The sequence below is a fragment of the Micromys minutus genome (genome assembly GCF_963924665.1).
Source record: "Micromys minutus genome assembly, chromosome: 10".
Taxonomy (NCBI): domain Eukaryota; kingdom Metazoa; phylum Chordata; class Mammalia; order Rodentia; family Muridae; genus Micromys; species Micromys minutus.
In genome coordinates, this window is record NC_137979.1 from 11,708,019 (window position 1) to 11,732,152 (window position 24,134).

Below are 24,134 nucleotides of genomic sequence, written 5' to 3' on the forward strand. Positions count from 1 at the left end.
GCCTGCTGGTCTCCCCAGCCTCCACTTGAGGTCCAGGCAGTTCTGGCTCACCCTTCTAGAGAAACGTCTGCAGTTTTGGAGATGGCCCAGGACTTTCCAGTCTCCCTGGCTACTTCTGCCTGAGTACCTGCCTGCCCTCTTCACACCCACATCCAGGATCCCCATCCCCAAGTCCTGCCCAAGAGCAGCCTCACCTGGAGATGCACAAGGCAGAGTTGTGGCTGACCACCGGGTGGGGGTAGCTGGCAACAACCACTGCCCTCCCTGCTGGGATTGCTCCCCTGGGCGGAGCCAGGCAGCCTGGGCCGAGAGCCCAGAGGAAGAGGGAGGACAGCAGAACCCAGACACTCAGAATGTCTCGTCTTGGGCAGGAGGGGAAGGACATCTACCTCAGGAATACTGCACCCCACTACAACTTCTAGAGCTCGAAATTTGGGACCTCTACAAAAGCCCCAGGGCTCTGCCCCTCTAAGACCCCTAACAGGGTGCATTTGCCCTTCCTAAGGTTGGCTGATTATACACAAGGACAAGAGTACCCAGCACACACAGGTCCAGGGCCAGCAGTATGACCTTAGCTCTTCCCCTGTGGCTGGGCACTTTCCTTCCTGCAAGTGGTGTCTGTCCCTGAGTCCCCAAATGGCTCAGAAACAACTCAGAGGCAGCAGCACTAGGTTGTGCAAGGCTATCCCATTCCAGCCCATGCGGACTGTCCCAGTTGACTGGCTCCTAGAAGTGAACACAGCCAACCCTTGCCCGCATTCTGATGACTAGGGGACCCTGAATGTGGGCAGGGACAAGGGCCACCAGACACCTATGCAGAGCCCCCCTTGGCAGCCTTCATCTGGGCTGACCAGGTAGGGGTGGGCAGCAAGGGGCCATAAGCTCAATATGGAGGACTGCGACACCGTAACTCAATAATTAGTTTATTAGGATGTCAGTCCTGCTCCAGCAGGAGGGACAAGGAGAGGAACACAAATAGCCCAGGAAGAATAGATATGGGTACTCTCTTCGGAATCATTCGGCCTCAGCAAGCCAGCCCAGGGTGCAGAGCCACCATGTGGCCAAGCAAGGGGTAGCTCCTTCTACCCCACAGTGGAAGCCAATTACATGTCCTTGGTACCCTGGCAAAGTTCCCCCCACCCCGTAATCCAGGCAGATTTAGACCACAGGCACCACTCTGGAATGAAGCAAGCCCTCAGGCATGGCCAGTTCCCTGAGCTTTCTTGATTTCCTGCCAAGAAAGAAGGGAAAGAGAAAGTCAGGAGAGGTAGGAACCAAGGAGGGCTGGGTATCATCCTCCCCGGGTCCCCATGGACTCTTGGTCTTTGCACCTGACCTGGCAACTGGCAGAGCCTCATCTGCTTACAGCACACCAAGGGTGTGAGCCCCAGCATCAGCAGGGCTTGCTGATTCACAGGATGGCTTCTGCAGGAGACTTCCCCAAGACAGGGCAGGTGGGGATGGCCTACCTCAGAGAGTGCCTGCTTCAGTGTTGCATAGGCTTTATCCAGGTCGTCATTGATGATCACCAGGTCAAACAAGCCAGGTTCCTTGCCTGGGGTGGGACAGCAGACAGTCAGGAACACCGGGAATCTGGGCCTGCACCACTACCCCTCCCCAGGCCTCTCAGAACTAGCTCTGCCTGTGAGGGACTCCCACATGCACACAGGGAAACAGCAAAAAGTCTCAATGACAGTGTCTGGATGCGGGCCAACTCAGACCCAGAAGCAAGAAAGAGCACAGCTGCAGGAAGATGCCTACAACACTTAATCAGTTAAAGTCGTGTGGCCTCTCAAAGGCTCTGCAAAGGTCTCGACTCTTCCATCCAACTTCTGGTGAACGGGCTGGGCACAGGCTCAGAAGGTCTGACTCACTGCTCTCCATGTCTGCCCGTGCAGCCGCCAGCCGCTTTGCCAGACTCTCCTCCGTCTCAGTGTTGCGCAGCCGCAGTCGCTGCTCCTGAAATGCAGGTCCTCGTCAGGTCAGTGTTCTCCAGGTCTCAGGGCCTGCCCTGCCGGTTTCCCACACCAAGTACTCACCAGCACGTCCAGCGAGGGAGGCTGCACAGAGATGTAGATGGGACACAGGTCGGTCTTCTTGATGCTGCGCACACCTTGTAGGTCAACATCTAGCACGCAGATGCGGTTCATGGCCTGCACAGCCCGAACAGCTTCCTTGCTGGGAGCAGGGAAGGGCAGTGAGCAGATGCTCAGTGAATCTGAGAGAAGACCTGGTCCTTAAGCCTTCATGAGTTCTTGCCCTCTGGCCATCCTCAGGAATACATGCAATGGCTGCTAAACCTTGTTAGCCTCTAAAGGCTTTCAAAGAGCTTCAGAGAAACTCAGCCCTTTCTTCCCCAGGGCCCATCCTGGGCCTGGCCTGGGTAGTGTCGAGGCTCACATGAACCTAGCACCCTCTGTATTCTCCAGAGCTTCCAAGCATACCCTCAACCCTGTCCGAACCTCTACATCATAGCTCTTTGTACCTGTCCTGTAGCCAAAAGTCGAGGTTTGGCTGTCACTCCCTACCTCTCCACATGAAGTACCTCATGTGGCTCCTTGCCTCACCATCCGGCCTGAAGACAGATGAGCCTGGGGCATGACTGGGCCTGCTTGTTCCCTGGAGCCTATCAGCTACGCTCAGAGACTAGGGGGAAAACCAGCCATCCCAGTCCTAGGCGGGAGACTGGGAGGGCACCATGTGGTCAGAGGAGACATGCTAGAGAGCTTCCTTGTTACAGTTCTGGGATAACCCTGACCCATGAAGCCGGGCCCACACCAAACTCAGCCCACCTTGTCCCATACAGGTTCCCTGAGAACTCAGCATGCTCAATGAAGTCCCCTGCTGCAATGTCACGCTGCATCATCTCCCTGGTCACAAAGTAGTAATCTGGAGAAGAAGAGGGCTTTCCAGAGGGTACCCGAAATCCAGCCCTGCCTGGCCTGGCCTGGCCCCTCTCCATCCTACACAGGACTGCTATGGCCAGATCCAGGCCGGAACAGATACCACTGTCCCCACTGTCCTTGCTGGAGGATTGGAAATGGCCAGGTTCCGTACACCAGGCAGGAGAAAGGTTCAGCCTTTACTATGATGCAGACTCTAATCAAGCCATTAACCCAAAGGCAAGAGATATTTTGCTGCAATTGTGCTGTTAGAGCCAAGGTACAGAACAACCCCCTACCCCACCCCACCCTGGTCCCTCCGAGATGGTTAGATTAGCAGGCCGGCTCACCTTTGCCATCTTCTTCACCAGGTCGTGGGTTCCTTGTGGTATCTAGGGAAGGAAGAAAAAAAAAAAAAAAGACAAAACTTACCATACACTGAAGGATCTAAACACCTTCCTCTACCCAGGGCCTTCCTTTGCAGGCCTGCTTGGTCCTCTGGTTATGTAGCAGCAGGTGGTGCTCACAGCCAGTGGGCAGCCCAGACCAGAGCTCAAAAGGTCACAGAGGCCAAGATGCTTACTCTAGATGGAGGCCCTGGGAAGGGAGAGGATAATGGGGATGAGGAGGGTGAGGAAACCAACGGACAGATTGGGAGTGTGCATCTGGGGACTCTAGGAATAGTCCCGTGCTGGGACAGCCTCTGAGCTCCTTGCCCTTCAAGGTCCTGAGACACTCACGGGACACGCTGAAGCCAAAGATGCTGCCATGTTCCTGGAACAACTTCTTGAGCAGAGTGCTCTTCCCTGCCCCTGATGGCCCGCTCAGCACTACTGGCCTAGGTCCTGCCATGCCTGTGGAAGGAGGAATATCACAGACATGAGGGGCGTTGCCTTCACTGGGGCCCTGGCATTCTGTTCAATAGGAGGCAGTGACAGGAAGGCCTCCGAAGGGCAACTTCCTCATATACTGTGAACCTTCCTAACAACACCAGTCCATTGGCAAGATGGTAAACACAGGCAGGAAGGCTGACAGGATTCCAACATCCAGCCTCACCCACACCCAACAGGATGTCCACAGGCCAAGTGACCCAGAAGCAGACAATGCAGCACACTGGTCCCACCCAATAGAGGCTGCCCTCCAGAATCTGACCTCACACTACTGCCTGGGCTTTGACACCCATAAATGGCAGTGCCCAATGGGGTCCCAAGTCTGAAATAGTAATGTCTCTGTGCCTACAGACATGACATCCTCAAGTCTGTTCAATCCAAGCCTATTTGGGAAATTTCCCACTAGATATGTAACCATCTCTGACTTGTCTGGGAAGGACAGTGTGCTGCTAAGAGTTGGAATAGCACTCCCCTAGCCTCCCAAGGAGAAAGGAAATGCAGCTCAGGGTTGTCCACAGGTAGGGCTGCCAGTGAGGAGCACTTGCTCTCAGTATGAAAGCAGGAACCTCCTCCATCAGTCTATTTGGGACCTGAGCTTCCTTCGCTGAAGTTCTGATGGTATCACCCTAGGACCAGCTGATCCCACCTGCTCCCAAGCTCATCCCTGAGCCCCACCTTACTGCCAGCTCTAGTCCTCCAGCCAGGCCTCTGAGCAGGTCATTTACACGTCAAGAACCCTGTCTATGAAGGCCCCCCTGCCTCCCCAGGATGGCACTCACCTACTTGATGTGTTGCAGCCTCCGTGGTAGCCTGGGAAGAGTCAATGGCTGCTCTGCACTGCGGCTGGGGGACTAATCTCTGCCAAGCCTATACCCCGCCCTTCTGAGCAATAAATCCCTTAGGCACCAGCCCTACCTGCACTGTGAGATCAGCCCTGTCCTCCCACTATCCAAGAAGGGAAAGGTAGTTACTTGTCCTGCTCCTGACACCTGCACCTACACCTGTCCAAATAACAAGGGCAGCATCGGAGCGCACTGGGAGATCTGGAAGAGCTGCCACAGCACTGAGTGCTGAGCGCCCAGAGCTGCTGCTCTCTTCTGAGGTCTAGACAGAGGGAGACCAGGGAGGGTATGTGGGAGCTGGAGAGGCTGCCTGTCAACCCAGCACCTCTGACCTATAAGGGTGAGGCTCACACAGCTTTTGGTTCAAAAGACACAGGCTGCAGGAAGGGCATCAGCTTAGAGGACTTGTCTTCTTAATCCCCAATGTAGGCCATGAAGTAATCTTACAAAAGCAGTGTTGCTGGTACTCTATCACCCACAGAAACACAAGTATTATATGTATAGTACACGTGCTTGTACATGCATGCCACACATGCACATTGAAAACACACACGTCCCTGAGAAGTATATAGGACCACCTATTAAAAAGACGGAAAAGGGACCTAGGGAAACTTACCCAGTATCATCGGTGCCGCCTCTCAAAAACACTGCTCCCTTCTGCCTCACTCCAAAATGCTTACTGGCTGATCACACTGACCACTACATGCTATTTTCCTTTCTGGGCTCCAGGCTTCCTCCAGCCTAACCAACTCACCACCACCTTTCACAGGCATTCCTTTCCCTAGTCATTGAGCCCTGCTGCCTTCACCACGGCCTAGCTTTAGGGTGTGTGCTACAAACCAGCTCCTATGAAGCTCCCTCCCCTCTGCCTGTATCAGGCTCTCAGAAGTCTCGAGGTGCTGCACTGCCTCAAATTTCCTGTGATGGCCACAGCTTGTGACCTGCAGCTGCCAATATGGGTTCTGCATTTGCACTTTCCAAACAGCCATTTCTGGAGCTGTTGGTTCCCTCAAGCATAAAGGATCCCAGGTAGGAGAGCAACAAGAAGCCACGTATCAGGGAAAAGCATGGTGGGAAAAGATGATCTGCCATCCCATCAGCAATGGAGCAGCCTGTACCTAACCATGACTCCACAACCTGCTTCCGACTCTAGGTAATGATGAGCTAGTATCACCTAGAATCCAGCCTGAAGCCCTCATTTCTGGGATTATGGGAGCCCTCACCTGACCCTAACCCTACCTCTTACAGGCCGTGACCAGGCAGAGGGAGGAAGGACACTAGCATGCACATGCAGTTCAGACAGCTGCATCCTACCCAGCTCTGCACTCCCTACTGCTCCCCTGCTGAGCCACCTAAACTCTCAAGCACACTCTCAGGAGCCACCGTGTGTAGAACCACAAGAGATGGGAAGGTACGTCTTCAGGTGCCATCCTGTTCACATTCTGCTTCTACAACGTCCCAGTAGGTATCATTTGGCACACACAGCTCATGGATCTTTCACAACCCTTGGTGACCCTCTATGACACTACACTTGCTTGGATCTACACAGACCACACCAGATGACCTTGGCTAGCCAGCTGTGTGGAAGCGCGGCAGACAGCAAGCACAGTGTGGGAAATCCCAGGCCCACTGAAGGAAGGGCTCTCACCAGCAGCCAGGTAACAACGCAAGCACTGACAGAAGTGTGTGGTAGGTAGAAGCAACTTCCTTTGAGGAGACTACCTAAGAAACTTTGGACCCCGTCTCTTCACGCTTTTCCAGCCCCAACTTCAACTGCCTGACAAGGAGTCCCAAGCCCCTAATTGTAAAACATGCCAAGATTCAAGTGATTTCATAGGAGCACTGGAGGGAACATGCCCTGCTGGAACATTCCTAGACAAAACTTCCTACAGCCTCTTCCTATCTATACCTTAGGTCCCGAGGACGAGAAATCTGTCACAGCCATCACCCCCCTCCTGTCACCTGAAGAGAAGGCTCTTCCAGGAATGAGAAGAGTTACCAGTCCTCCAAGACACAATCAGCGCTAGGCAGACATGAGTGACACACCAAGCCCTAAGACCTCCCCCGACCCCCAGTGCCTTGCCCAACAGCAGCAGTAAGAGCAGCCAAAGCCTTTTCATTCTTATTCTTCTGAGCCAGATGGACCTACCATGACCTCCCAACAAAGTAGAGGTGGAGGAGCAGCGGCCAATCACGAACAGGCAGCTGCACCTTCCTGGAGCTACCCATCTCCGTTTGTGTCTCTTTCCAGCAAGGACAAAAAGGAACAGGCTGATCCTTGACCAGGAATCTGGATGCCAACCCATAATCATGAGGTAGAGGGAACATAAAAAAAAAAGGGCTCAGAACCCAACGAGAATAAAGTGGAAAAGACCTAGGACACTGCAGAGTTTGTCATCTGCTTGCCTGTACAACAGGACCTGGGAAGACCGAACGATGGAGGGATGGGGTATAGGGTAGGGTAAAGGAAACTCAGGCCCAGTACAGTAGGCAAGGAGTGGGCAGCGCAGGGCAGGGCAGGAAGACTAGGGACCTTCTTGACAAGGAGTCAAGGACAGGGAGTACATGTCATTCAGGGAAGATGGAGACAGGGTAGGACAGGGAAGACTAAGGCCCAACCAGAAGAGTCAAGGATACAAGAAACCTTCCTCATGGGGCTGGAGAGATAGCTCAGCAGTTAAGAGCACTGACTGATCTTCCAGAGGTCCTAAGTTCAATTCCCAGCAACCACATGGTGGCTCACGACCATCTGTAATGGGATCTGGTGCCCTCTTCTGGTGTGTATGAAGACAGCAACAGCGTACTCATATACATAAAGTAAAGAAAAGAAACCTTCCTCAAACAGCTGCCTTCCAAGAGCTCAGTCCTATTCTACCTTTCTGTTTTTGTCTCCTGGGCTCTTTCCTCCCATACCTCCTTCTGCCTGTTTTTTCAAATCACATCATGCTTCCTGCATGTGTCAAGACAGAAGAGAAAGTTTACCTGTGGCTAAATAGAAATGTACCGCCTCAAGTTTAAGATTCCAGAAAACTACTGGTCTCTCCCATACCCCACCCCAAAGATCCAGAGCTGGACAAGAAAGGGTAGACAAATCCCAGCAGTAGCTGGCATACCACCCATTGGTTACATCGCGATGTAAAAGCCTACTATGTGCAGGCAGGTGTAAAATACTTTGTGTAGACAGGAGCTAGGATAGCAAGAAATTGTGTTCCCTAGTGGGCAAACCGGGAAACAACTTTAGTGGTAGCTCCCATAACTAGCCTATGACCTCCTGAAAAGTAAATTGAAGGAGCACCCACAGAAACAAACCGCCTTCTTTCTCTCCTTGAACCCAATCAAAAGCTGACCAATCATTTATTTGCTTTCTCTCTCCGCAGATACAGCAGTCACCTGCTCCTCCTCCAGCCACCACTTGAAGGAACCCCGCCCACTTCCACGTTGGATAAAACTATGCCTGAGAATATTAAGCCCAAGGGCGGCTTAATAAATTTTTTTAAAGAAAACAAAATGGGACAGGTCAAATCCTAATATTCAGACCCAGACGTCAGCAGCCTGCACCGTCTGCAGACACCTAAGACTAACACCCGCAATGTCTGAGGACTAAAGCCATGTGCTTAAGCCTACCCAGGACGCCGGGTGCGCAAGAAGCTGAGGGAGAGAGCAGACTAGGCTCAGGCTGCGCCGGTCTGTGGGCGGCTGGGACTCCGTGTGCCTATCCCTGTTGTTCTGGGGTCCCGAAAAGCACGTTCACCCGTCATCCCCACAAGAACAGGGTCACTGGAAACGGCACGCAAGGGAAACATGCTGCCGCAAGTCCCGCTCCGGTGGCAACCAGCGGCCAGCGGACTCACCGTCGGTAGGGATGCGACCCAGGGCGGCCACCGCCAGCCCGACCAGCGGGCGACGCAGCATCAGAGACCGCCCGCAGGACTACGTCACAGCGGCGCGCCGGCTCACGGGGGTATACCGGAGTGCCGCATGGCTGCGCACACCGAGTACGCAAAGCCCCAGCGCCGGCCACTTCCCACCTCGGCCCGCTGACCTTACGTCACCCTCGCCGGCCCCACCTACTCCATATTAAACCCCACCTCGTTACGTCCACCGCCTCGCACGTCGGTTCGCAAGGGCCTACGGGAGGGGAAGTGCACCACTGCTGCGCAGGCGTACTGCGCAGCTAGCGCAAATGACTACGCCCACTATGCTTATCGTCCTTGCTGCATCTTTAAACTTCGCCGTTCCCCCCGCCCCGTTTCCATACCGTCTTTTCCACCCCCCCCCCCAGGCTCAGACCCTACCTGTCCACAAAGACCCGGAGAGGAACACAACACAGGTCAGCTTCAAGTCATTTTAGTCACATTTTCGGGTTAGCCAGTTAATTGTTAAATCATTTCAAGAGGCGGCTAGCACGTGCTGTTCTTCCTGATGACCCAGATTCAGTTCCCAGCAAACCTGCACATACATATAGACACACACACCAATTTAAAGTCTTTTAGTTTTTTAGATACGGTAGCTTAAGTATCTATGTAGTCTTGACTGCCTGGAAACTCCCAGAGAGCCACCTGCCTCTACCTCCCAAATGCTGAGATTAAGAAGGTGTGTACCTACTGGGATGTGGTGCACACCTTCTTAAGCCCAACACTAGGGAGACAGAGGCAGGCGGACCTCTGAGTTCGAGGCCAGCCTTGTCTACAGAGCAAGTTCCAGGACAGCCAGGGTACACAGAAAAACTGTCTCAAACAAAAGTATGCACTGTTGTGCCTCACCAAAATAAATATTTTTAAAGATTTATTTTTAATATTTAATATTAATATTTTAATAAAAACATTAAAGATAAATATTTACATTACTTCAAGAAACTGGAAGGCAAAGATCTCAAAGAATGCTGAAGTGTGTCCTTAATTCAAGCGGAGATAAAAGAAAAATAAACCCAGTGTGGTGGTTCATGCCTTTAATCTCAGCACCTGGAATTAGAGGTAGGCCGTCCTTTGGGCATTCAAAACGGGTTCCATCTACATAGTTAACTCTAGGCCAACCAAAGCTACACAGGGAGCCCCTGTCTTAAAACAAACAAACTTATTAAAAAATTGCCATGAAGTGGGCAGCACAACTGAATTAAGTATCAATTCTTTCATAATGAGCTATTTTGGAGAGAAGTCCTGAGCTTTGAGTAAGAAAGGGATCTATAGGGACAGTGAAGAAATTGTATGTAAAATTCCTTTTATAATGTACTGACTTTATAATAAACATCTTTGCCTAATTTTACTTTAAAAAATTTTACACAGAGAAAAGGAGGGAGGGAATATTCTCTAGGTGGGTGGAATAGACCTGTTCTTGTCCCATCACTATAAGGAACAAGACTGTGTGGAGACTGCTCTGGGGTCTATGGAAAGCTGAACAGGATGGCTCAGGCTGCCGAAGTGGTTCTGAAGAACAGAGCATTCAGGTACTGCTGCAGTTGTTTTTAATTGGTTTCTCTTAGACTGAAAGGCAAGAAGAATTTGAAAAGATTTGGAGAGATAGGGAAACTGCTAAGTTGGGCAGGGAGAGAACAGAGATGAGAATAGGTAAAAACACCAAATGCTGTGCATCAGGACAGTGGTGGCCGAGGCTCCACAGCATCTCCCATCGTGTGGCTGCCTTCCAGCATGACTTATCACAAGCAGCATGACTCTGACATTCTCCTTTCCGGGTATCATGTCCCAATGACACTCAGGAGAAATGGCTGGGGTGCCTGCTACAAAGTGCATGCTAGTCACAGGCTGTCTCAGCATCTCAAGTATCAGGTAGCTGTGAAACTTATACTTTGAGCTTCTAAGTCCATTCTTTGTCTTTGAGCTTTTGTTTGTGTCATTTCTCAACTTCTTTTCTAAAATTACTTAATGTATGAGTACACTGTAGCTGTCTTCAGACACACCAGAAGAGGGCATCAGATCCCATTACAGATGGTTGTGAGCCACCATGTGCTTGCTGGGAATTGAACTCAGACCCTCTGGAAGAGCAGTCAGTGCTCTTAACTGCTGAGTCATTTTTCCAACCCCATCTTAACTTCTTTTATTAATGAAAATAAAAAGTCTGTTGGGATTCAGGAATTGCTGTACAAACCACTCAGACTCTGTTGTCAGTTAATCAGGGCTGGTTTACTGAACTCATACCCCAAGATGAGTTCACATAGTCACAGCCTAGACTTGGGAGCTGAGACTGGACCTTGAACATTTCTTAGGGCCAGCTTATGAAGGGAAAACCACAATGAGTTCGCGTGCAGGTGCAGGAAGTGCTGCCCGGTGGCCAGTTGCGATTCAAGCTATTTTGGTGAGCTAGCCAGAGCAGTTCCAACTGAACTGTATTCTGATTGGTCCTAAGTGGAGTTTATGGTTGTATAATTTAAGATGGTTCAGCAGTTAAGAACACTGACTGCTCTTCCAGAGGTTCTGAGTTCAAATCCCAGCAACCACATGGTGGTTCACAACCATCTGCAATGGCATCCTATGCCTTCTTCTGGTGTGTCTGAAGACAGCTACAGTGCACTCACATATATAAAAATAAATATATCTTAAAAGAGAAAAAAAATCTCAGAACAGTGTAGCACAATCCTGCTCTACGTCCAACTATTTTTCTGTGTCGATGACCGGTAGGCATGGAACAGAATGGCTACAGCTATGCTCAGGGGCAGGCCTCAACAGACTCCAATAGAATACACTGATGGCTCTCTTAAAACTCAATACTTTCAGTACCACATCTTTCCAGCCTTTTCATTCTTTTTTAGATTATATACATGAGTGTTTTGCCCAAATGTGTGCCTGTGTACTATGGGGGGAGGTGCTTGGATGCCCAGGGATTGGGGTTACAAATGATTGTGAGCCACTATGTAGGTGCTGGGAATTGAACCTGGGTCCTCTGGAAGAGCAGGCAGTGCTCTTAACTAAGCCATTTCTCCCTACTTTTTAGCTCTTTGTCAAAGTTAACCTGTTCCTGAACTCCTAGATAGCATCAGAGCCACTGTGCATTGCCAATCATGGCTCCATGTGGACTGCAACCAGCCACACTGTGTGGGGAGGGTAACCAAGGGCTATTCTCACCCTGGTGTGTGCCATATCCAGAGGATTTAGCAGTTGCCCAGATGCACTTCAGGCTGTCCTCAGGACAACGCACTCTTCCTGTCTGATATGGGAATGTTTATCTTGTGTCTGCCTCACCATTGTTAACTTGGAGATATGTAATTGTTTATAGCCCACACTGAAGGGTATGTTTTCAGTCCAGGGGGAGAATGTGAACTTGGACTTTTGAGCAATGCCTTAGGCTTAGTATTACTATGGTAGAGCACCATTGGAGTAGGAATCCTGGGTTCTTTTAAAAACACAAATGTGACAAGAATATGTTGTTTTAATCCCAGGTGTGGGATGTGGCTGCTTCAGATTGTCCACAGCAGCTATGATTTGCCTCCTGCTCTGGTGGGGTGTACTGTGACAGCTGCACAGTATCTGAAATTCTGGGAACTTTTGAGAGGGTCTATAAATGAGCCCTGAGAGGAAGGTTGTTGTTGGCCATGGTTTGTTCACTAGTCAAGTGCAAAGAAGAAACAACAAGAAGAAATTAGACATCGACATGAAGACCAAACCTGCCACAAGGAACTTGACACCCTTAATCAGCAGGAAGTAGTCTAAGGATGTTTCCAGTCTCCAACCCCAGACTTTATTCAGGCATCTCTCCTTTCCTCTCTTATACTTTTTCCTCTTTTATCTTGTTCAGTAAAATGTCACCATTCTGGGATGGGCTTTCCAGTGATAGTGTTGCATGACAAAGCCATGCTCCTGTGATACTAATGAGCTAGACTTAGATGGAATTGTTGCTTTGTCCTGGCATTTTTTCTCTATTTGGGAACAAACAGAAACATTCCCCACAGGAAAAGTTCCTCCAGCAGGGACTTAATAATTGTTTTGTTCCCCCTTGTCCGAGGAGGCTGAATCTTTCAGGGTTTGTGGTGGTTTGATTTGAGAGTGACCCCCATAGTCTCACATGTTTGAATATTTGTCCCAGTTGGTGGAACTGTTTTGGAAGGATTAGAAGAGGTGGGCTTGTTTGGAGCAGATATGGCCTTGCTGGAGGGGGATTATCACTGGGGGTAGGCTTTGACATTTCAAAAGCCCACACCAGGTGTGTGCTCTCTCTCTGTTGCTGCTTATAGATCAACATGTGAAGCTCTCAGCAGCTTATCCAGCACCATGCCTGCTGGCTTCCCACAAGGCTGATGGTGGACTAAGCCTCTGAAAGTGTAAACAAGCCTCCTTATAAAAGTTGCCTTTGTAATGTTCTTCATAGCAATAGAACAGTGACTAAGGCAGTGTCTTTCCCAACTATGCAGTGGTAGGCTAGGCTGCATGGAAAAGTTGAGGGCTTAGTTGTGGTAGTAGTTAGTGAGACCACAAAGTCCATACAGCTGGCATTTAGAAATTTTAAGACACCTTCTACTGTATGAGCCTAAGCATCACCCATTTTCCAACTCAGCTGAGTTTATTTCCACGAGCAGTGATTTTTACCTTAAAAAATGTATGTCTTGGGTGCAGAAAAGAGAGTGGAACTCCCTCTTTCTTTCTAAAAAAATTATTTCTGTGCTTGTGTGTGTGTCCCAGAGGTCAGGGAAGGCATCTGCCCCTCTAGAGCTGCAGTTACAAGCAGATGTGTGTTACCAGTCACCAAACTCTGGTTCTGTACAAGAGCGGCAAGCATTCAGCCCTAGCACCACAACTCCTTTTTCTGTTTTTGAGACTTCTTCCCCCTACCTTCGCTGTGCATAGCGCCCCAGCAAACATGTGTGCAGGTGCCACTTCTGACCTCCTTCCCCTTTGCGTTTATACTCAGCAGTAAGGCTAAACAGGATCATATGCCAAATCATCTTTTTTTCTTTTTCCCAAGACAGAGTTTTTCTGTGCAACCTTGGCTGTCCTAGAACGTTGTAGACCAGGCTGGCCTTGAACTCAGAGTTCTGCCTCTTCCTCATGAGTGCTAGGATTAAAGGCATGCACCACCATGCCGAGTTGCCGAATAGACTTTTTGAGGAATTTGATTTTGTTTTCCATGACTGAGATAATTTATACTTCCCTTTTCTTACCCAGGTGAGATAATTCATGACCCAGCACCAAAGAGGCTAAGGCAGGAGAATCACAAGTTTGAGGCTACCCTCAGCTCTATAGTGAGGTGCATGCTTTCCTGCCCTCCATAGTGAAACCTTATTGCAAATGAAAACAAAACCTTATGGCCCTTGGCAGCTAAAAGTACCCTTGCATGCTGCCGTGAAAGGGCCCAGACATTCAGGATCATCCACACACTGAAGTGACTGGAACTTCTGCCAGGCAGGCCTTCCTGGTCAGCAGGATGAGATTTCAGAGAAGCTTTTGGGCATGATAGTCCAGGCACAAACTTGGCCTTTCATTTAAAGATCTCAGAAAAGAGAGTCTTAGTTTCAAGGTTTGTCTTCTTTTTCCCTTCCTGGGACTACTAGGTCTCATGTACCTCAGGCTAGTTTCAAACTTGCTGTGTGGCACTTGAAATTCCGATCTGCCTGCCTCTAGCTTCCAAGTGCTAGGATTACTTGTTTGTCTCAGATAGCGTAGTGTGAGATGCTGTTTGAGTCTCCAGAGCCTCAAAATACCATCTGAAATACCACCCCATTGGAACTAAGGAAAAATATATGACCTAGGAGTTTGAGTACTCCTCATTCCTCCACACTACACTTGAGTTCTTGGCCACCCTCATTATAACACCTCTGGTTTAAAGACATCAAGAAGTCCCTAAGAAGTTCCTCCTCCTCTTTCTTTTCTGGCTTAGAGTTGTTAGTTTAAAAATGGCCTTATATGTGGGGCAAGGTAGCTCACATCTTTAATCTCAGCACTTGAGGAAGAGGGAGGTGGTGGATCTCTTGAGTTTGCAGGTCGGCGGCCTGTTCTACACAATGAGCTCCACGACAGCCTGTCTCTCAAAACAAGAATAAATAAGTAAATAGATAGATAAACAAACGGCCCTATTCTTTTCTCCCTCCATTCCCCAACCTGCAAGATATTTAAGACATACCCGAAATCTCTTTATTATCACTGTATTCAAAGATATTTCTGGTTCCCTAGCTGGGACAACAGACAATAAAAACAAGTCTCAAGACTTAGCGATCAATTCAGTAGAGAATGAAATGAAGACACATCTGAGGTTTCAGAGCATCACAGACTCAAAGCAAAGTCACCACCAACATGTGATGCCCCCATCACCTGTCCCCCTGATCACTGACATATAATAAATCACTCAGCAGCATCCAGAGGACACCTTTCCAGCTGCTCTGACAGCACGATTATACAAGAGGAAAGCTGACTAGAGGTGAAGTGGAAAAGCTTAACAGCCCTTTCTTCAGACAATTGCTAGAGCTCACTGGCTGACAAGATGTCACCCGACATTTGTAAGGTGACTAGAGCTTCCTCCTTGGAAATCCTATAGGCACCAGCTTCCAGTTGTATGGGTTCCCTGTTTTCTAGTGTCTGATAACGACAGTTGCAGGCCGTTATGTGTGATGGGCTCTGGAGGCTGGCTGCCAGGCTGCAAATTGTGTCGTTTGCAGACCCCTGCCTACATGCTGGATAGCCCTAGGAGGAGACAGGGAACTAAACAGACCAATGCAACCCAAGAGGGATGGTAAAAGACAAGTAACTCAGGAAAAAATGGGAAAGGGGAAGGAAAAAGATCTGTCACCATGATGCCAGGGGTTCAATGTGGCAAAGTCCTCTAAAGGCAGCACATAAGTTTGTGTAGTCATCCTGAGAAACTTTGGAAAGCCCTGCAGCCTGCACAGCAGCACACCTCCAGGTCTCACAATAAACCGCTGCCGCAAGCTCAAGACAGTGGAGAGCTTCAAGACCCTCACGAGACACTAGCTGTGTACTTGAAAGTCGTTCGGTTTGGTTCTGAAGAACCGACTGTTCTCTAATGGGTACCTCACGAGTACCGCAGTGACTGTTTTGCCATCCCGACTTAGCACTCAGATGTCCATCTTCCAGACCTGGTTTCACCATGAGCCCAAGAAAAGCCGTCTACCTGGTGAGAGACAGGGGTCCATGGGCGACCATCGGACCCGGAGCAAACCTGTAAAAAAAAACCAACCAGGCATGGGAACTGAGGACCGCACAGGGAACCGTAGCACAGCTTCCGTCCACGCATTGCACAGCGCTGTGCTGCCTGCACCCTAGAAAGTCACAGAGTTGCGATGGCCTCCTGCCCACACTCTCTGGCCTTGGGTAGTCCGCGGACCTAGTCTACTTAGGCTCTGCCACTCGCAGTGACACCAGAACACCGACAACCAGAACTCCCAGAGCCCGCCCCAATCAAGCCCACCTGGTCTTACTCCGCCCTTAACCGGGACGTCCGGCCGGCGCTGCGTGACGTCATTACCGCGCGCCGCGAGCGCCTGCAGGACATCTGGGTTATGGTGGAGGATTGTCATCCACAGTGACGGGTTCCCTGTATGGCCCCGCGTGGCTCGGCCTCAGTTTTCCCTATCGAGTAAAATTCTGCACGGCGGGTCTACGAGGTCTCTCCCACGATAAGGTGGCGGCCGCAGGTTGGCGTGTCTTGGGTGCCGGCCCCATCCCTGAGGAGTAAATGGGAGGGTGACTTGCGCGTCGGGTGAAGCAAATGGGAGGGTACAGACGACCCCGGGCCTAGTGATATGGTTAGAGAGGAGGAGGCCCCGAACTTGGGACATTGACCACCTCTTTCGAGACAGTGGTGCCCTACCTAAGTAAGCTATACGCTCGTCCACTGGTTCTATCTTGCTGAGTATGGGACTCTTAACTTCTACTTGCTTAGAACACTATGGGAATTTCTGGCATTGAAGAAAGTAGCCTTTTGTCCCGTCTGTAAACGGAGTTGATGATAGTCTCACAGTAAGCACTCCACACATACATCACACAAGAGGGTTGTGATTCCGTATAACCTTCAGGAATTGGGTGGGCCTCAGTTCTGCTGAAAACTGCCTCAGTCTTTGGAGGATAGGATCCTGGTAGCTGCTTTTGTAAAAAGCCTCCAAAAGGATTTTCTAACCAGAGGCTAGAGGGCTAGTAGGATAGACTGGTGACACACACCTAGAACTCACACCTGATCTTCAGTATACAAGAATTCAAACCACAGGTTGAAGATCACTTTTTTTAAATTGAGTCTGCATTGAACATAAAGGATTTTTGTTTTCTGAATAAAATAGTTGAAAAAACGGCTATATGGCTTTTGTAAACCCTTAGATTTGCTTCAGTTTTTGTTTGTTTGTTTGTTTTTGAGACAGTCTCAAGTAAGCCAAGCCTGACCTTTAACTCCCTGTGTAATTCAAGATAACCTTGAATTCCGATCCTCCTGCTTCTGCCTCTAGAGCACTGGAAATAGAAGCATGCACTTCCACATCCAGCTTTGTATTCTTTTAAGTATTTTAAGTAGTTTGAGGCATATTTACACAGGTGCACAGGTCATATGTGCATAATATGCTATTGTACAGCAGAAAGCCAGCAATCTGTCAGTTGGAAAACTAGAGATGCACTTGGGTCTGACTTAGTTCCAGGCCAGGATTTTAGGACAATAAGTGGGAAAAAGTTGATTTTTTTTTTCCTTGCCCAGCAGGGCCTACATCAGGGCCAGTGACTATTTCCTCCTCCCACCACAGCACTAAGGAAAAAAGATGATTTTGGGCAATCTGCTTGGGTAAGCATAAAATTCCAGTCCCCTCAGGAACTCCCCACTGTTATCCCTCTTCTCAGTGTTGGAAGGCTTGTGCCCTGTGTCCCCCATTATAGACTGCTTTGGCTCAATGGTGTGAACCGTCAATCGTTGCTAGATGGTGCTTGGTAGTTCTCTGTCATACCCTGACAATAGATGGCTAGCCTGGCATTTGGTGCCATCTGGCTCACTACGAACCATCAACCAGTGCCTGCATGTCTTGTCTGTAGCCTGCTGAGGCACTGTGGTGTAAGGGCAGCCTTTCCTGCCCCCTGCCACCTCCACACATCCCCTTGGAGAGCTGACTGCAGCAGGGCCTCACTCACCCGACTGCGGCGCCGCGCCTATGCTCGCCTCTACCCTGTGCTGTTGGTCAAGCAGGACGGCTCCACTATCCACATTCGATACCGGGAGCCTCGACGCATGCTAGCGGTAAGCTTCCTTCAGTAGGTACTTGGCTGAGCCATGGTGTTAGGGCCCAAGGCCATAACTTGGAATTGGAGTTACAAATGCAGTTACGGTCACTTTACTGTGTTGCAGGAGGAAGGGACTAGGTTGTTGGAGGGATTTACACCAAAAAAAATCCAATCATTAAAATTAGAGCAAGCTGGTTTATTTCTTTTTGGGGGGTTTTGCTCTTGCTCTTGTTTTATAGATACAGGGCTTTATGCAAACCAGGCTGGCTTTAAACTTACATAGCTGAAGCTGACCTTGACCTAATATGTCTACCTCTTTTAAGTACTAAGATATAGGTCTATCTCACCATACTAGACTTAACAAGTCTGTTTGTTTAAATAAAACAAAACACCAAATCTAGACTGGGGAGTAGTCTAATTGGTGGAGTGTTTGCCTGGTGGGTGCAAAGCCTTTGGTTTCAGGAGCACATAAAAACTGTACACAGTGGCACACATCATAGCACTCTGGAGGCTGAGGATGCCTGCTGGGAGTTCAAGGCTTTCTTGGCCTAATTATGACTCAGTCTTAAGCAAGCATACCCTGGGCCAAGGGGAAAGGAACAGAAAACATTTCCCTTCAAAACAAAACAAAATCTATAACTAGTAGGCCAGTGCAGGATAGAAGGAACAGGTAAAAGAATACAGATGTCTTTCTCGGTCAGTCTCTGACTCCCCAATGGTGTGTACATAACCTCTACCTTTCCCCATGCAGATGCCCCTAGACCTGGATGCCCTATCTCCAGAAGAACGCCGGGTCCGGGCCCGAAAACGTGAGGCTCAGCTCCAGCAGAAGAGGGAAGAAGAGCCAGAGGAGGTGGTTGACAGTTTTGACAGTGAACAATACAAACAGTTTTGGACCAAGACCAAGAAGTAACTGTCAGGAGTTTCACCAGGGACATTTTGTAAGGATGGAGGGGCATCTGTTTGTTTACCATACATTCTTGAAACCATGGCCTTCTGTCATTGTCTTCTTTTTTATAAGTAATTCTTAAAAAAGATTTATTTATTTATTATATCTAAGTACACTGTAGCTATCTTCAGAAGAGGGTATCAGATCCATTCTTTTTTTTCTTTTTTTTTCTTTTTAGGTCAGACCTGTGGGTTTTATTGAATATTTGTTTGGGTTTTGTTTTGTTTTTTGAGACACGGTTTCATTCTGGTTGGTCTAGAACTCAATATGTAAACCAGGCCTGACAGCCTCCTGGGAGCTAGGATTAAAGGTATGTGTCATCATACACAGCTTCAGACCTCTGGTTTTAAGCACAAAGTTGGTTGTGAAGGATGTGGACAGTGGACAGGAAGTACCCAGCAACTAAGCTCAACTTACCTACGATTAGAAGCCCTGCAGGTTAAACTCCTGGATCACATATGGCCTGCAGCCATCCTTCTCACCACCTTCCTTAATAGGTCCTTTCCTAAAAGGCAGCTGGGGGAGAAACACTTCCCTGCCCAGGAACCCAGGAGTGTGGCCAGACTGTGTGTCTTGAACTTCTAGTCTACTCCAGTCTACAGAAAAAGTGACTATGTAAACCAAAGCCTATAAGCAGCTGCCTGAACCTTGGTACTCCTGATGCTGATATAAAATCCCACTGGCTTCCTCCAGATGCAAGAGCACACAAGTGCCTAACCTCAAAAGCAGGCCTGGGACCACCCAACCCTTCATAGCAGTACTCGGTTACTTCAGCTTCTGATCCTCACTGGACTAGGTGATTACACAGGATGCACAGGCCTTAGAACTGTTCCAGACAGTTGTCCTTTACCCTCCCAGCCCCATAGCACACCTTCCTCTTAGCATCACCTAGTGACCATGCAGTCAGCCTTCTGTGCCGTAAGCAGGCCTGGTTAAAGCTGAGGGCTCCAGAAGCTGCTGTCTTGCTTTCTGGAGACCTTCACTGGGAGATGGCTGGTTTGCTTATCTTCTGCTGTGGCCCACATGACTGTCTGCTGCTCCCTTATTCTTGCAGGCTGTTTGATCACACCATGAACTTCAAGATTGTGTTGTTTCCTAGGAAAACCCATTTCTAGTTATGTGCCTCAGCCTAAGCACACACCTCCCAATCAATGAAAGTAAAGTTAGTTAGAAGGAAGCAGCCATGTTTGAAAGTGATGTCCAGTTGGGTGGCAGACACAGTGATGACTCCAAGATTTGACAGAACAGGATCTGCCAACTCTAATGAGAACAGTGAGGAAAGAGGTGACTTAGAGGAGTTTTATTGGGACTGTTGTACAGAGACAGGTTGTAGAAAGAGAACAACCTAGACACAGGTGAAGACAGAATGAGCTAGAGAATGAGAAGGAGCCAGAAGACTAGAACAGATTGCCAAAGCTAGCGTGAGGCCAAGCAGAGCAATTCGGGAGAAGCTGAAAAGCCAGTTTGAATCAGTCAGCTTGGAGAGGAGTTTAAGCCGGAACAGCTTTATTGACCATCCAGCTGTAGTTCAGAAAGAGCTATAAAGGGTGAGTTTATTCAGCAATAAGTCTCAAAGGTTGAAAACATTCTAGGCCTAGATTAGATTATACAGAGGCTAGAAGCTTCCAAGACCAGGCCTAGGTTAGCAGACAAAGGCAGTAAGCTTCAGAGATGATGTGCAGCTTCCCCTGGGACCGTCCATTTATCCCTTGTATGATCTTGTTCTGAGGAATCTGAGTCCAGCTGTGTCCTCTAAAGCCAGGACTTGAGCTCAGGGCTTATACCAGGAGCTTCACAAGCTGTTGGCAGGTACCCAACATGTGTTCAGAATAAAGGCATAAAAATGAGGCTGTTTTGGTCTATTTGGGATGCTAGGGAGTTCCAGATTGGATAATTTATTAGACTAGGGATGGAACCCAAGACCTTCTGTGTGTTAGGCAAGTGATCGATCACTAAGATGTTGCTCCGTTTCTGTTCATTCTAAGGCAAGACCTCAGTAAATTGCCCAGTAAAGCTTCACCTGCGGAGAACACAGACCGCTCTAGTTTAGGGATGCTTGGACTTGTGGTCTTTAGCTTACTTTAACGCCACGCATGCTCTGTCACCTAGAAGAGTTGGTTCTTTGGCAACTTTATCTGCTCCTCGGTGTCCCGTGAAGTTTCTCCGTTATTTAACTTAGTTTCAACAGTGACCCGGGACTTCGGGCCTTTGGAGTTAGAACGCTTGACTTTCCAGGAAGCAAAGGGCCGGCCCCTCCTGGTGTCACTAAAATTTTGTGGTCCCATTCCACAGAGATTCCTAACACAAGGATAGCACAACTGCCTTTTTTGAGGAGCTAGTGCGCAGGCGCACCTTTGGGTGAAGCACTGAACGCCCTTTGGAAAGTGGGCCCTTGAATCGGTCCGGGATACGGAATACGCAGGCGCATGTGCACGTTAGCTAAGGCGCAGGCGCGCGTGGGTGACGTCACGGCGAGCGTCGGGAGGCCGAGTGCTGCGGGCAGTCCGACTCCGGACCGTGGGTATCGAAGGCTGTGTAGCGGCTCCAGCACCATGTTTGGCTCCAGTCGCGGCGGCGTGCGTGGCGGGCAGGACCAATTCAACTGGGAGGATGTGAAGACTGACAAGCAGAGGGAGAACTACCTGGGCAACTCGCTGATGGCGCCAGTAGGCCGATGGCAGAAGGGCCGCGACCTCACCTGGTACGCGAAGGACCGCGCGCCATGTACCGGCCCGAGCCGTGAAGAAGAGCTGGCAGCCGTGCGCGAGGCGGAGCGTGAGGCGCTGCTGGCCGCACTGTAAGTGCCTGGGCAGCGGGGCGACCGCTAGCGCTGGGGGCGGGATCTGGGTGGCCCTGGGGCGGGGCTGGATGTGGGCGGGGCACGGAAGGAAGGCGACGGAGGGGCTAGACCTTTGAGCTTTCCTGACCCTCGTTCGCAGTGGTTACAAGAACGTGAGGAAACAGCCCACCGGCCTGAGCAAGGAGGTGAGTCTGAGATGTGAGTTCGAGGTTCGCAGGGTGGTTGGGGGTCCATCTGTCCCGGTCTAGAACCTCCTGTTTTATCCCGCTTCCGCAGGACTTCGTGGAGATCTGCAAACGGGAAGGAGGCGACCCTGAAGAGAAGGGTGTGGACCGGCTGCTGGGCCTGGGCAGCGCCAGGTGCGGCTAGTTGGGGAGTCCCGGGCAGGACTGGGCGGTGATTCAGAACTGTCCTCAAATGCTCTGTCTCCTGCAGTGGCTCCGCGGGCCGTGTGGCACTATCCCGAGAAGACAAAGAAGCTGCCAAACTTGGGCTGTCAGTGTTCACGGTAAACTCTTGTCAACCCCAAAGCACAGGATCCTGGGGTTTGGAGGTGTTTGAGATGTGGGGCAGGACTCCCTGGGTGTCCCTCACCGTAGGTACTCTTCCCATACAGCACCACCGTGTGGACAGCGAAGGCCCAAGTACTGCCCCATCTGCTACTAGGAAGAAGCCTCGCGTTGAGGACAAGGCTGAACTGGAGTAAGTTGAGTCTGACACCCTATGCACGCATAAAGGGTCAAAGAACTGCCTTAGCTCTCTTAGTTTTACTGAAGTAGGTGGGCCTCCATCTCTGGGCTGGAGTCTCAGTAGCTGCAGTAGGTGACCCAGGAGGGTGACACTCAGGACCATGATTCTGGTCAATTTGGTGGGAGGTGGAGCAGTTAAAGTGTAAGTTGGCTAGGGTGTTGGCACACAACTTTCTTTAATCCCAGCATTTGGTAGAAATAAGCAGGCTTATCTCTGAGAGTTCTCACAAGCTGGTTTCAGGCCTTAGGATTTAGCTCTGTATGTGTCTGGTTACTTCTATTTTGTACCATCTCTCAACGTTGTATGTAGCATATGGAGAACTTGTTTCCAAAGAGAAGGCCCACCCAGGTTGGCAGCATTCCAGCACTCACTCCTGTGGCTATGGAGCCCATTAAGCTCATTTACAAATATAAACTCATGCCATGTAGCAATGATCAGGGCACAATGCCATGGTATAGACCCTACCCTCTTCTGCCTTTCCCTGCTGGGTGAGACTACCCCATAGTGAAATAGACTCTAGTCCTTCAGGCTTAGACTCTTTATATTGTTTCTTGCAGTGCAGAGAACCATAAGAAAAGCAAGAAAGAAAAGAAGAAAAAGAAGAAGAAACACAAGAAACACAAAAAGAAGAAGGACAAAGAACACAAGAGGGAGGCTGACAGCTGCTCATCATCTTCCTCTCCTGCCCGGTAGGCTAGGCCCATCTCTACCTGAGGCACTAAGGAAGTGGGGGGCAAAGCTAGCCAGGCCTGATGTGATGCTTGGCAGGGTAAGGGACCCTTCCTTTAAGTGTCTGGTTGTCCTTGTCTTCCTAGGCCCAGCCACCAGAGACATTCTGACTTCTCTCCCTGCTATAAGAAGAAGCGGGAACATAGCCAGGACAGTGGAAGGAACCCATCCCGCAGACGACAAGACAGAAGCTCTGATGACTGAGAATGTGGCTAGACCAAGGGACACCAGAGCCTTGGTTGCCCTGCCCAACTCTGAGCTCTGTGGAGTCTCTAAAGCATAGCCACTGGATGACAAGTGGCTGCCAGCCCACTCCCTACTTGCCCATCTGGGATAAGGCAGGTGGCTGCTTTCTGATAGCATCTTGAGCCAAGCTTGCTGGATTTTAGGATCTATCTTGCCATTTGGAGGCAACCACTCCACATCAGAGTGGGCACTGGGTTACCAGAGCCTAGTGGTTCTGTGACGGTAGTGCTCTTCCCTTGTCTCCCCAACCCCCAAGTATAGAATTGCCCAGGCGCTGCTGCTACAGTCCAGGCCCTTGAGGTTTAGGGGTATGTGTTATTGATTACTTCTACTTTTTTTGTATTCAGCTCACTTTGTACTTAAGTAAATGTATTTTAAAAGTAGAGTGTATTACCTCACTGAGGACAGGTTAGGCTGGGAGCCTGGGCCCCCATCCAGTATACCTGAAGGCACTGGGTCTAGGGACCAGAGTCCTGTCTTTGAGGCTGCCTTACTGACCATGCAGGTCACTGAGAAAGTAGAACAAACTTCTGGATCTGAATGTATCTGCTGTCTGCCTAATAGCAATTTTAGAGCCTGTGTGCACACACTGGCAGACAGTAGAAATTAGGGTTGCTACAATTGTTCTAATTATAAAAGCTATTTTATGCTGGAAGTGTGTACTTTTGGGTAGACCCCAAAGGGTCCTATGCTATGGCTCAAGCTGTGGCTTCTATGATGACCTGTGCCCTGCAGGTAGCCACCTAAGTATAAGAGAAGGTCATTCCACTTAGGCAGGGACCCACTCAGACTTTGGATCTCCTACCCAGAGATATGCAACGCCAAGGCTGGTCACAAAAAAAATGTACCTTAAGACATGAGGGGAGCCAAGACATCCAGATCTCACCAACTTCCA

The 24,134-nt window shown here is 49.7% G+C and overlaps 3 protein-coding genes across 11 annotated transcripts; 2 read left to right on the plus strand and 1 right to left on the minus strand.

The window, feature by feature from the left end:
• Positions 1 to 907: 907 nt before the first annotated feature.
• Positions 908 to 8,646, minus strand: GUK1 (guanylate kinase 1). Of its 3 annotated transcripts, none has more exons than XM_080923639.1 (9): positions 8,466 to 8,646; positions 6,764 to 6,904; positions 3,623 to 3,736; positions 3,233 to 3,274; positions 2,793 to 2,889; positions 2,040 to 2,178; positions 1,875 to 1,959; positions 1,470 to 1,555; positions 908 to 1,231 (listed from the first exon to the last, which is right to left on the minus strand). In XM_080923639.1, the coding sequence occupies exons 1-9, from the start codon at positions 8,524 to 8,526 to the stop codon at positions 1,196 to 1,198; spliced, it is 801 nt and encodes a 266-aa protein (XP_080779765.1). In that variant the 5' UTR covers positions 8,527 to 8,646; the 3' UTR covers positions 908 to 1,195. The 3 variants fall into 3 exon arrangements, 2 of the variants coding, with proteins under 2 accessions (XP_080779765.1, XP_080779766.1); XR_013975184.1 differs by having other exon boundaries at positions 1,215 to 1,231; positions 1,762 to 1,959; XM_080923640.1 differs by lacking the exon at positions 6,764 to 6,904.
• A 7,404-nt stretch (positions 8,647 to 16,050) lies between these two features.
• On the plus strand, positions 16,051 to 18,950 carry MRPL55 (mitochondrial ribosomal protein L55). 7 transcript variants are annotated; one of them, XM_080923647.1, is made up of 5 exons: positions 16,051 to 16,207; positions 17,254 to 17,334; positions 17,580 to 17,781; positions 18,517 to 18,706; positions 18,893 to 18,950. In XM_080923647.1, exons 2-4 carry the CDS (start codon positions 17,312 to 17,314, stop codon positions 18,676 to 18,678), a joined length of 387 nt encoding a protein of 128 aa, XP_080779773.1. In that variant the 5' UTR covers positions 16,051 to 16,207; positions 17,254 to 17,311; the 3' UTR covers positions 18,679 to 18,706; positions 18,893 to 18,950. The 7 variants fall into 7 exon arrangements, with proteins under 7 accessions (XP_080779773.1, XP_080779776.1, XP_080779775.1 ...); XM_080923650.1 differs by lacking the exon at positions 18,893 to 18,950 and having other exon boundaries at positions 16,051 to 16,256; positions 18,517 to 18,756; XM_080923649.1 differs by lacking the exon at positions 18,893 to 18,950 and having other exon boundaries at positions 16,051 to 16,244; positions 18,517 to 18,756.
• Positions 18,951 to 21,178: 2,228 nt separating this feature from the next.
• LOC308425969 (multiple myeloma tumor-associated protein 2 homolog) lies at positions 21,179 to 24,093 on the plus strand. Its single transcript, XM_080923641.1, has 7 exons — positions 21,179 to 21,511; positions 21,654 to 21,699; positions 21,791 to 21,873; positions 21,950 to 22,022; positions 22,131 to 22,216; positions 22,822 to 22,953; positions 23,080 to 24,093. Exons 1-7 carry the CDS (start codon positions 21,267 to 21,269, stop codon positions 23,195 to 23,197), a joined length of 783 nt encoding a protein of 260 aa, XP_080779767.1. The 5' UTR covers positions 21,179 to 21,266; the 3' UTR covers positions 23,198 to 24,093.
• Positions 24,094 to 24,134: the final 41 nt, after the last annotated feature.

Bases quoted from the DNA above. Each gene is read 5' to 3' on its own strand.
- GUK1 (XM_080923639.1), bottom strand. From the start codon at position 8,526: ATGCTGCGTCGCCCGCTGGTCGGGCTGGCGGTGGCCGCCCTGGGTCGC. The intron at 3,275-3,622 runs GTGAGTGTCTCA...TTCCTTCCCTAG, and splicing joins CTTTGGCTTCAGCGTGTCCC to ATACCACAAGGAACCCACGA. The intron at 2,179-2,792 runs GTGGGCTGAGTT...CCCTGCTCCCAG, and splicing joins GGGAACCTGTATGGGACAAG to CAAGGAAGCTGTTCGGGCTG.
- MRPL55 (XM_080923647.1), top strand. From the start codon at position 17,312: ATGATTTTGGGCAATCTGCTTGG. The intron at 17,335-17,579 runs GTAAGCATAAAA...TCTTGTCTGTAG, and splicing joins ATTTTGGGCAATCTGCTTGG to CCTGCTGAGGCACTGTGGTG. The intron at 17,782-18,516 runs GTAAGCTTCCTT...TTCCCCATGCAG, and splicing joins AGCCTCGACGCATGCTAGCG to ATGCCCCTAGACCTGGATGC.
- LOC308425969 (XM_080923641.1), top strand. From the start codon at position 21,267: ATGTTTGGCTCCAGTCGCGGCGGCGTGCGTGGCGGGCAGGACCAATTC. The intron at 21,512-21,653 runs GTAAGTGCCTGG...CCTCGTTCGCAG, and splicing joins GAGGCGCTGCTGGCCGCACT to TGGTTACAAGAACGTGAGGA. The intron at 21,700-21,790 runs GTGAGTCTGAGA...CCGCTTCCGCAG, and splicing joins CCACCGGCCTGAGCAAGGAG to GACTTCGTGGAGATCTGCAA.